At 43.6% G+C, this 12480-nt stretch overlaps 1 protein-coding gene across 3 annotated transcripts in view; it reads right to left on the reverse strand.

Moving 5' to 3' along the window:
• Window positions 1–12480, reverse strand: part of PRRT2 (proline rich transmembrane protein 2) — a 77638-nt gene that overhangs the window by 29905 nt on the left and 35253 nt on the right. For all 3 annotated transcript variants that reach the window (XM_082261182.1, XM_082261180.1, XM_082261181.1), the window contains exon 3: window positions 4440–4572. In XM_082261182.1, the coding sequence (XP_082117308.1) occupies window positions 4440–4572 (133 nt within the window). The remainder of the gene's footprint in view (window positions 1–4439; window positions 4573–12480) is intronic.

Raw genomic sequence — 12480 nt, forward strand, 5'->3', positions numbered from 1 at the left:
TGGACTGCGTTTCTATGGTGCGAACCGCCCTAAACCTCTATTTGTTTTTTTCATTCATAATTTATTTATTATAAAAAAAATATATTTTTTTACCAACGATAGCAAAACACCTCCATCCAAAATAACCCGCATTCAAAAATGAAAAGCAAAAAATACCAGACCGGCCCCAGCAATACATATTTAAATCATTACAGTCTAATCTTTCCCATCCCTCTAGTACGAAAAAAGAAACAAAAAAAGAAAATGTGTGCATTTTTTTTAATACACAAATAGTTCTTAGTGGAATTCTAAAGTGAAAATTGTATCAGGTTTTTATTTAGTAACCTCATTTCCCTATAAAAAATGAATGAAGAAGAGATGGCTGGTATAACGGACTGAGCCGTTGGGGAGGCCCAGTAGTGAATAATTTAGGGTGTGTTTGTGGTGGACCTGGCAGCCTCCGCTCTGAGCACTGTCTGAGTCATCCGCTTGGCTTGTCCAGAAGGCTGAGTGTGTGTGTGTGTGTGTGTGTGACCTGCAACTGGGTGGGGGGATGACATGCGCTGCACAGGTGACCCCTGGCTGGCAGGTGACAGGTGCTGCACAGGTGACCCAACCCACAGCCAGCTGACAGGAGATGGAAAGAGATTTAAGAACAGAGGTTTTACTAGAGAATAAATGGAGACTAATTGGCAAAGATATGACAAGAGAGAAAGAGCGGGTCCTATGTGTGTCTATATATCTGTCACACTTCACTGACTCCCGAAAACCGCCGACATCCCTCCACGCTCCACTGGATCTCTGACGTGACATCGCCCAGCGAGAGCGCTTTCACCCGCCTAACGAGACTCAGAGAAAGCCAGCTCTATCTATTTATCTACCTACTGTATCATTCTTTCTATCTATCTATATACAACCTATCTATCTATTGTATATCTAACTATCTATCTATCATCTATCTATGTGTCTTGGGCAAGAGTAGCTCTATCTATCTGTCTGTCTGTCTGTCTGTCTGTCTGTCTATCTATCTATCTATCTATCTATCTAATCTATCTATGTATCTATCTAATCTATTTATCTAATCTATCTAATCTATTGTATCTATCTATCTATCTATCTATCTATCTATCTATCTATCTATCTATCTATCTATCTATCTATCTATCTATCTATCTAATCATCTACGTATCTGTCTATCTTATCTTGTCTATCTATCTATCTATCTATCTATCTATCTATCTATCTATCTATCTATCTATCTATCTATCTATCTATCTATCTATCTATCTATCTATCTATCTGTCTGTCTGTCTGTCTGTCTGTCTATCTATCTGTCTGTCTGTCTGTCTGTCTGTCTGTCTGTCTGTCTGTCTGTCTGTCTGTCTGTCTGTCTATCCTATCTTATCTATCTATGTATCTATCTATCTATCTATCTATGTATCTATCTATCTATCTATCTATCTATCTATCTATCTATCTATCTATCTATCTATCTATCTATCTATCTATCTATCTATCTATCTATCTAATCATCTACGTATCTGTCTATCTTATCTTGTCTATCTATCTATCTATCTATCTATCTATCTATCTATCTATCTATCTATCTATCTATCTATCTATCTATCTATCTATCTATCTATCTATCTATCTATCTATCTATCTATCTATCTATCTATCTATCTATCTATCTATCTATCTTATCCATCTCTCTATTTGTAGTGCTCAGCCCACCTGTGGCCCCTTTAAGCCTCACTGAAGTACATTGCAGAGCTGGGCTATATAGCTGGGCTGTGGGCTAGAGAGTTGCGAAGGCCACATGGCTGTGCTATCATGCGAGCAGTTGAAGCTGGGATGAGGGTTTTGCTGCTGACATTCACATGGCTGCCATGCTGCGGCAATGTATTTTTTAGGACTTTTTCCTTGTTAATAAAGACCAATCTAAAAGTTTCAGGTGTGTAATTTTACTTGGGTCCAGGTATAGAGAGCATCATCACTGGTACAAGGTAGAGGGAACAAAAAAATCCAGTAGCAAGTGGGTGCACATCTAGGACACCTTCCGGCACCTTTCTCAGAGTGATGACCCTGGCAACACGTGAAGTAGTCAACATGGATCCAGTAACTGTTACCAAGTTGAGTGAAGAACAGGACCTGTTAGTCGGTGTTAAATGAAGGAGTGCAGCTGACATTCATTCCCCGATAGCAGCGCTGAAGACACAAGTATCTCAAGTGAAGGAGATGGTGACCCTGCTAGCAGTGAGAAAATCAGAGGGGGGAGACGTCACAGGTTGCACCCTTCAAAAAGTTAGTAGGTTCAGTGATCTGCTACAAATGTGGATATATAGGCCACCATAAGCAAGTTGCAGAGAAAGGTGGAAGAGCCAAATGGTCATCAAATCACTTCAAATAGTCTTTTTTTAAGTCATGGTGTGGTATAGGAGAAGGGGGAGGCCGGAGCCGTTGAGTAGAGCTTTGTCTGACATCTCCAAGAGACAATCGAAGATGCCACTTTTGGTACTGAGCTTCATCGTTCAGACAAAAGATGTCCACCGATCTCCAATACGTTGTCAGAAGCATCACTTTAAATGCCATAAAATAAGTATACAAATTCAGTCAGCCAGGCTTACCCCTTGAAATGCTTCTTACAAAGTTCCTCGTCTATGTTGCCTATTCAGGTACAAGGAATTTACAGCTCACCTTGATTCAGGAGCCCAAGTGACGTTGCTGACTCAAAACTTCCTCAACAAGCATCTGAAATTATTTGCTTCTGTGAAAGTTGGAGGACCTAGAGCTTCTTTGCATCATGGTGGTATACATCCTAATGGACATGGCACGAACAAGCCCTTAGAGATTCGAGGTAACAGAGCAGAAAAGTACATTTGTGATGGTTACCTATAGATCAACCTGTCATTTGACATCTTAGTTCTGGACAACCAGGGACCTTTGACACACTCCCCATTATGTATTTTTGGCCACCAGTGTCTGGAAGAAGTTTTTTGATGGTGAGAACCAACATGAGTCTGCTGAGATGACTGCTAGCCCCAATTGCCTTAAGGTATGATTCCTCACTAGAGAGTACCCTATGCTGTAATAATGTATCAATGTCTGGTTCAGGAGAAGAAGACTGCAACAGAGATAGAGTTACAGCCAGAAGAAGCACCCTGGGGACCTAAGGGAAGCCTCAGAACCCAGACAGCAAAGGGTTAGATGATGGATCTAGTCTGCTTTGGAATCAATGAGGGATTCAAATGAGACATGTTCTGAAGAAGTTATCACCACTGAAAGGCCTCAAGCTGCTGTACCAGTGGGTTAAAACCACTGCCCTCTACCTGACATATCATAATGGGTAGTTCCCCTACCTCTTCTGTTAGATGGTTCCACAAAATTAGTCTGCTTTCCCCAAATAGTATTGGTTGATTTATGAAACTGTTTGATTCCATGCATAATGAAATTTTTTTTTAAGGACATCCATCATTCAGTGTATACTATTGTGAAGCTGTGATTGGCCACAACTATCACATGGTACAGATGCACTGTGACTGGTCCTGTCTGTACCATGTGATCACTGTGACCAATCACAGAGGTCAACACATTAGTCCACAGTGAATGGCTATGAATGGAAACCATTAATTGTGTACAATTGTTATGTGATCTACTGTGATAGGTTGGTTGATTACACTGGTCGATTATTCGCTGTGTCAACCGGTTGACAGATTGAGCCGCCACGCAACCCGATCCTGAGAGGACAACATATAACGTCCACCCATGATAACAGCGCTCCAACTAGGCCATCATATTACTCTAGGTCGGGCGGGATGCAGTTAAGCTATTCTCCTGTGTATGGTATTGTGATTTGAAATTGCCTGTGACTACACTGTTAATTGCTTTCATTACTTTCATCCTACCCTATTTCCTTTTTCAGGGCTTTTGTCTTCTTAGTAAAGTCCATTCTAAAAATTCCAGGTATGTTGGTGTCACTTGGGTCCAGGTAGGGGGCAGATCATCACTTGTGCAGGGCATAGGAACCCAAGCAAATGATTCCACTGGGGGTAGTGCTACAAATGGTGGCTCGTCCAGGAGGCCTCTGGTCTCTTTCATATGTGAGTAATGGCTGCCTCAACAAGGGTAGCTCTATCTATCTATCTATCTATCTATCTATCTATCTATCTATCTATCTATCTATCTATCTATCTATCTATCTATCTATCTATCTATCTATCTGTCTATCTGTCTGTCTGTCTGTCTGTCTATCTATCTATCTATCTATCTATCTATCTATCTATCTATCTATCTATCTATCTATCTATCTATCTATCTATCTATCTATCTATCTATCTATCTATCTATCTATCTATCATCGTTCTATTTGTCTCCAATCTATATATCTATCTGTTGTGAAATGTTTTCCTTGCCCATCATGTCATCTCTCTAGCCAAGAATATGTTCTTTGTGTCACTTACCTCCGAAGTTGATGATGCAGGACACAGTGATAATCAGGATTCCACCCACCAGCGCCACAATGCTCAGCAGTTTGGCCACTCGGCCCAGTCTCAGGGCTCCATCCACATCACCTTGCTGAAGGCTGTTGCGTGACTGTAAGAGATGAAAAACAACAGGATGAGTTCTTTAATGCACTCCCTGTGGAGGATTTCATATTAATAGATAACTTGTTGGTGGGATATTCTTTATGCACAGGTTTCCCCTTAAAAACAATCATCTAAAGTTTGAAAGTTCTGTCACCACACTATCCAAGTTACCATCCCCAATCACTTACACATCTACAATAATATTTGTTAGGAAATAAGTACAAAGGAGAGCAGAGATGGTATCTGTTTCGGGGCCCCTAAGGACAGGGGGGCCCAGCTTGGAAGCTCCACCACTTTACTGCGTTGCCTTCCTGCTCACTATTCCATCCTGACAAAGCCGCTCCAGTTCACCCAACGCCCTTCTGTCAGCAATCTGGTGTTTTTAGAATCCATTTTGCTTCACAGGTTGTTATGCAGAAGAAAGGTTTCCAGACACTCCTACTGGGGGCTCAATGTTGTCTCTCATACACCGAGCCTTTAAGATCTATCATACAGCCATCAGTCAGACCTACTTTAGAAGATTACTTCTGATTGGTGATACATCAAACAGAAAAAGAGGAAGCTGCACAGCACAAATTCCAGAAACGGAGCCAACCACTGCGCATGGGTGGAGCGGCAGAGCTATGATTCCTTCATTGGAGCAGAGTAAGGTATTGGCCCAGTAGTTTGGCTGAGATTTAGGCTGACAGTTCCGTTTTTTAGTGTTAAGTCCTAGCTAAACTTGGGGTTGGGGGTTAAAGTGTATCTCCACTTTTAATAAGAAAAAACAATCCTCTGTGGGTGATCTGTGTATTGCAAGGTTTTAAAAAAAGTTGTAACAGATTCTGACCTTTTTTTGTTCTGATGAAATAGCTTTATGTTTTACTATATTCAGAATCTATATTCATGAATGGGAGGGTCAACCTTCATTATAACCAACTGAGCAAAACTTGGTGTTCTCATGATAAAAGTTACGGCGTTGACATCCTTTTAGAAGTAGTTAATCCTTAGGGAGTATCTCACCAAAAATAAAACGGAAAATTGTTATCAAATACTTAACGTAATTTTCATTTCCTGATGGACGCCAGGGCAGCATACGTTTTGGGTTTAGCCCCACCTCCATTACTACCCTATAGGACCCCACTCCCATAAAACTTTACTCCTGTTCAGCATTTGTGTTCTATAACAAGCCTTCTCAGGAACTGGGACGGGACTCCTGCTGCGATGGAGTCCATCAGGAAAGCCAAATTACGGTAAGAATATGATAACAATTTTCAGTTTTCCCGACAGACTCCATGGCAGCATAAGTTTTGGGAAATAGCTTGTCGTGCACTCTCGGGTGGGCAGATGCTGAACAAAAAAAAGTTTAATACACCCCATTAACTGACAGGACTTGTGAGCCAAAATTAACAGAAGACAAAGCAGCCGGTTCAACACAATAATGGGACAGGAGTATGTTGATAGAAGATCAGGAGGCTGCCTTACAGATTACTTCAGGGGCAACATGTCTTAAAACCGCCCAAGATGTTGAGATGCTCCGAGTCGAATGTGCTGTCACCGCCTCTGGGGGCATCAACCCCACTGTATGGTCCGAACGATCCCCACAGCAATGGATCTTGATGTTGCACACATCCCTTTACTCTTTCCACAGAAGGGTACAAATAGGTATTCAGACTGCGGAAAGGAACCGTGGCTTCTAGATACTGCTTTAGGGTATTTCCTACATCAAGTGGATGGATGACAGAACTCTTGCCTGATCTGAATGTGGGCAGGATAATTTCCTGATTCTCATGAAACACAGAGGTAAACTTAGGCTTCGACCCCAGCATAGAGATTAGGACCATTCTGTCCAGGAAGAAAGTCAGAAAAGGTTCTTTTGAGCCCAGAGCTCGAATCTCAGAGACCCTCCTAGCTGATATGATGGCCACCAGAAAGACCATTTTGAGAGTAAGTTCCTTAACCTCCCTGGTGGTATGATTATGTCCAGATTTCTGTGCTAAAAGCGGTACATTGTTTTGCACAGAAATCTGTTGTTTTACATTTTAAAACTCACCTTCCCCTGCGATCCCCCGCCATCCTCCCCTGTTGTTCTACCCCACCGGCAATTTAAAAAATGTAAATACACTAAATGACATGATACAAAGCTGTGTTCCTAGCGGACTACACTGTATCATGCCATTCCACCACAGGATTGCACCTGGTGACTTTTCCAGTGCCCTGCCTGTGCTTTGAATTTGCCACCGTTTCCACCCCCCTGCGTGGCAACGCTCGCAGGGAGGGAACCGGAAGGCAAGTGTCAGCAATTGGCCGTGCACAGAGCGGGGAGAGACTGTCAGGAACGCCAGGGAGGATGGCGGGGAGGACGGCGGGGGATCGCAGGGAAGGTTAGCAACATTGTGAGGTAATCCCGAGTGTGGCTCGAGGTTACCGCTTTTGGTACTGAAAATTAACCCTGAGCCACACGGGGAGGTTTATAGTGGGCGGCTTGTGCGGATCTAGACCAAGCTGTAAGAGAAAATTGAGAACCAGTGGGAGGTCCCATTTGCGGAACCTTGATTTCCTCTGGGGCCTGAGTCTCACTGCCCCCTGAACTGACAGATGAGAATATGTCTGGCCCATGATATGTCTGTGAACGCTGATATAGCCAATACCTGTTCCCGGAGTAAGCTGACCGACAGGGACAGTTCCATGCCCGACTGTAGGAAGCTCAGAATGTCTACACGACTACAGGGGCGACACGTGGACTGGCTTTAGTGGACATATGGTCCGTAAACTTAGACCATATCCTCTTATAGACCCTTTTAGTGCTTTTCCTCCTAGTGTTCAAGAGTGTGGGGATGACCGCAACAGGCCAGTCTAGAGCCTCCAGCCTTCCCCCTTTCAAAAACCAGACCTTCAGGTGCAGATGAGCCAGGCATGGATGTAGGGTAGTGCCCTGCGACAACAGATCCGGCCTGAGGGGTAGAGGAATTGGATCCCGGAGACTAAGTAGCATCAGAAGAGGGAACCAGCGCCTGTTGGGCCAGAATGGGATTATCACCACTATCTCCGCTGCTTCCATCCTGAGTCTTCGCAAGAACTGGAGAACCACCGGAATTGGAGGCAAGGCGTAGGCTCTGCAGAACCTTCATTGGTCCGTGAGGGCGTCCACCCCGAAAGCCGGGGGATCTCAGAACCTTGAGTAATACTTTGACAGTATGTTGTTGCATGGGGACACAAAGAGGTAGACCTCTGTGGAGATCCCCAGGGTCAGAACCCACTCAAAGACTTCCTTGTAGAGGGCCCACTCATTGTTGCCTAGACAGACTCGAGAGAGGAAGTCCGCCTGCACATTCTGGACTACGGGAACATAGATAGCTGATAGGTTGGACAGGTTCTTCTGTGCCCAGGTCGGCTCTGCTTCTCGTAACAGAGAGAAACTTTGGGTTCACACTATCAGGAAATTATATTTCTGGGGCATTTGGTATACCAATGGACTACAGACCTCCAGATTGTCGTATTGCTTTTAATTTGGAGCATTTTAAGAAAATAACAGCAGCTTCTGATGGAAATAGGGTCATTTTGTGAACATTAAATTACAAAACTGCTTGTTTAGCTATTTTATATGCTATTTTTTTTTAAACTAAAGTGGTGTTAAGTTTAAGAGTTAGGGTAAAGCATAACCAAAGTATTTTTTTATGCAACCACTCTGAAAAGGCAAATTAAATATTGTGCACACCGTAAATCTATGTTACACTTTATATTGTTCATATTTTATTATCATCCATATTACAAATTTTATTATCATCCATATTACAAATTGCAGTATATTCCTTAATGGGAGGTGAGTTAGGCAGGCCATACACGGTTTGAATCTTTTTCTGATGAACCGACCGAAATTTGAACCATTAATGGGCAAGCTGAATTGATCAATTTGGGTACAACCAGCCTGTCGGATCCGCTTGCGATTATTGCAAACGGTTGCTATAGCTGCTAGCGATAAACACTGTCTTCCCCTGGTGGGGACTTCTGAAGGCAATTGGGGTGGGGACTTCTGAAGGTAATTGGGGTGGGGACTTCTGAAGGCAATTGGGGTGGGGACTTCTGAAGGTAATTGGTTCCACTAGATTTTAGTTAGGGGTATCAGAGTGAAGGGGGCTAAATACAAATGCACGCCAGACTTTTCACATATTTATTTGTAAAAAAAATGTCGAAAAACCATTTAACATTTTCCTTCCACTTCACAATTATGTGCCACTTTGTGTCGGTCTATCACATAAAAACCCAATAAACTACGTTTACGTTTTTGGTTGTAACATGACAAAATGTTGAAGATTGTAAGAGGTATGAATACTTTTTCAAGGCTCTTTATCTCTCTTCTTCTCTTTTATCAGCCACTTGTTACCTATTTTATTTAATGCAGCTGTTAATCAAATAAGAAGAGAGAACTGGGAGGGACCACACTGTTCTGGGCATTGATTTGCTCCACTCCTTCAGGAGCATAATAACCTACTAAGAGGGAGGAGTGGAAAGCCAGGAACCTTTGTGCTGTGCAGCCTGCAGGACTAAAACCAAGAGATCATAGAGATCCCAGGTCCTGCACTGTACTTACACAGCAGCTGCAAAACCAACAAGGGATCATTTTGCAAGTCTGCACGCATGCGCTATTTTTAACTTGCCTTCTTTTTTAAGTGTTATATCAACTATCAAAGTGGGAGTAAACTCCCATATCTAGCCCTGTAGAGCACAAATCTCTATACAGGGGCGTAACTACAGGGGTTGCAGGGGTTGCAATTGCAACCGGGCCCAATGCTCCAGGGGGCCCATGTGGCTCCCCTGTACACCTGGATAGGAGGGGCGACGGGGGCAGCATGTAGAGAAATCACTGTCCTCCTTTTTTCTCCTGTAGCTGCAGGAGGAAATGGAGGAGATTGGTTCCTCTGTATGCTGTCCCCACCACTCCTCCTATCCAGTTCACTTGTGTTCTGCTGTCTCTGGGCCACTGTGTGCTCCTCTGGTCTCCCCCCCCCCCCCCACTGTACTCCCATTCCCTCTCCTGCCGGTTGCTGCAGGGGATGTGTCACAATAGAGAACCAGGAAGGGGGTCAGTAAATATGTAATTTACCGGCTCCTTCCTTTTCAGAATGGACATAGTCATAGTCAGTGACATTGTAAAAAAAAAAAAAAAAAAAATGATAAAAAATAATACGATTAAAATATCAAAAAATAAAAACTACTGACACCAGTGGGTGAACTTCCAGGATAGCAAAGATCACAGTTGTGACCGGGCCCTGGCATTCCACCACCATGGGGAGGCCCCAAGATGGCAGAAAGGGGGCCCACTGCAGAACTTGTGAAAGGGTCCTGCTGCACGACCATAATAAAGGGCCCCACAATGAGAGTAAAGGGCCCCAGGATCATTGGGAACAGCCCCAGGCTTGAAGGGAAGGGCCCCGACCAGGGGTCCGGGGGGCCCTTCATGGTTTTTTGCACCGGGGTCCTGAAGCTTCTAGTTACGCCTCTCTATGTCTCTATATTTACCTTTTCTGAAGCCGCTCCAGTCCCATGCTGAGCTGTCAGCGCTTCTCTGTGTAGGTGGGTGCAGGAGAGGCAGCTGACAACGGAAGCCCAATAGTAACTCTATAGGTGACGTCACTTCCCAATCATTTCCCATCTGTTGTTGGCTGTCTCCTACACACAGCTTCCGACACTGGAAACCGGACCACAGCAGCTTCAGAAAAGGTACATATAGCAATTTTAATGGGGCTAGACAAGTTAGTCTTAGATTGTGGCTTCAAGTAGATTTAGAGATTTTAGTTTTAGGCTGAACTTCCACTTTAAAACTGCCCGGGCCTAATTAGGTTAATTGTTATGTGAAGAATGGAGCTAGACAAAAAAATTTGCTGTGCGAATTGCTCAACCATCATGAATAGTTATCACAATGTGTCTAATATGTTCATTTCCAATGATGGTCGGCTCCATATAATGGCCATAATATGGTATTTTCCTGCAATCCCTCAATCAGAAAAATACACATTACGGCCACTAGATGGAGACGATGATCACAAGAAAGGAACATATTAGACCTATTAGGGCAATGGCAGTGGAAATATTTTTTAAATAGACCCCCAAGTGTTAAAGTGGTTGTAAACCTCAGACGTGAAATATGAACTAAGCAAATCCCTCTATAGTGTGTACTTGCCTCATTTCAGAGCACTAAGTGTAATTTCTGTCCGCTGCCTCTTTCCATTGATATAAGCATGAATCACTTCTGACAAGTTTTCCTGACACCAAGCGAAAAATGGTGTCAGGAGGGACCTCCAGATGATTGACAGCCTCAGCTTTATTCCTGTGTGCTGTGTGAAGGGGTGTGTCTCTTCCCTCCAATCAGCTCTCAGAGCTCCCCTTACTGAGCTCTACAGGCTGTAACTTCAGCTCTCCGCCCCCTGCTTTTTGAGAGATCCTGTGTAAATTCTGCACTTTTAATGGCTGTAGGGGGAGATGGCGCTAGATAAACAGGTACAACTTATGTAGGAGGATTTGTTTCACCTCTATGTATCACCTGAGGATAGTCACTTCTCTGGGTATATGGAAGGGTTTACAACCACTTTAAAGTTAGATGGAAGGATAGGTTCAAGTGAAAGGATATACCGTAAGGCAGTGGTCCTCAACTCCGGTCCTCAGGGCCCACTAACAGGCCAGATTTTAAGTATTACCTTGGGGAGATGCAGACTAGAATACTGCAATCACTGAGCAGCAAATGAGATCACCTGTGATGTAATTTAGTTGTCTTGCAAACCTGGTGGGCCCTGAGGACCAGAGTTGAGGACCATTGCCGTAAGGGGCATAAATATAAAGCAGTGAATATGAAATTCACAGCAGGTGGTCCATATGTCAAAAAGAGGAGTTCAGTCTGGGGAAAAAAACAATTAAAAGTCAGCATTGTTGGAAAAAAAAAGTCAGCAGCTACAAATACTGTACAAATACTGTAGCTGCTGACTTTTAATATTAGGATACTTACCTGTCCAGGGAGCCTGCGATGTCTGTGCCCCAGTCGATTTTCCGATCGGCTGTCGGGTGCTGCTGCCGCCATTCGTCAATAGAAACCCGGCAGCGAAGCCTTTCGGTTTCACAGCCAGTTCCCTATTGCGCATGCGCGAAGCACTCTCTGCGCTTTCTAACTGGCCCAGCGGCGGAGGAATGAAGGGGGCTGAAATTCCAAGGAACAGGGCCACGGTGCTGTCTCCCGGAAGTGGAGAAGGGTACTTGTCAAAAACTGGTACCCGTTACCCCCTCCCCTTGAAACGTGCCAAATGTGGCACTGGAGGGGGGGGGAGGGGGAGCAGATCATCAGAGCTTCCACTTTTGGGTGGAACTCCGCTTTAATGTAAAGTGTATGATTCCCCACTAGTGAACATTTGGTGAAGTTCACATTTTCTACTTCAAATATATGCCCCTAAATTTCAGGGACGGGCCATGGCTGCTGGTTACATGGAAACTCAGTGGGAAATTCAATTAACCTTTGTGGCCTAATGTCCAGCGCTGGGTTTGAAGTGCCGTACTGCAAGGAGCTTCTCTGGAATCTGCTGTAGCGGATTACATAGAAATCTGATTAAAGTGCTTTCAGTGGATTTTCTCTTTGCAGAGTTTCTTGGAAAGCCTTGACCATTAACTGATCAGTTTCACTTGATGCCTGAAATTGGTCTTTTTTAAGTTACATTTACGCATTCACAAATTGACAGTTTCTAGCCTTTTTAATTACTTGAATATCTGGTTGAAAGGGAAAAAAAAATATGGCACATATATATATTTATATATATATATATATTGTGACAGGAAGTCAGGTAAATCTGGGAATGTAGTCACTGAGAGGAGACACATTCCCACCTGCTTTGAAAGTTCACTGATACTATAGGGTGTTGGCTGCAGAGAGAGCCAGCAGGAAGTTGAAAACCAT

This window comes from Pelophylax lessonae, assembly GCF_965119305.1.
Source record: "Pelophylax lessonae genome assembly, chromosome: 6".
In the NCBI taxonomy this organism is placed as follows: domain Eukaryota; kingdom Metazoa; phylum Chordata; class Amphibia; order Anura; family Ranidae; genus Pelophylax; species Pelophylax lessonae.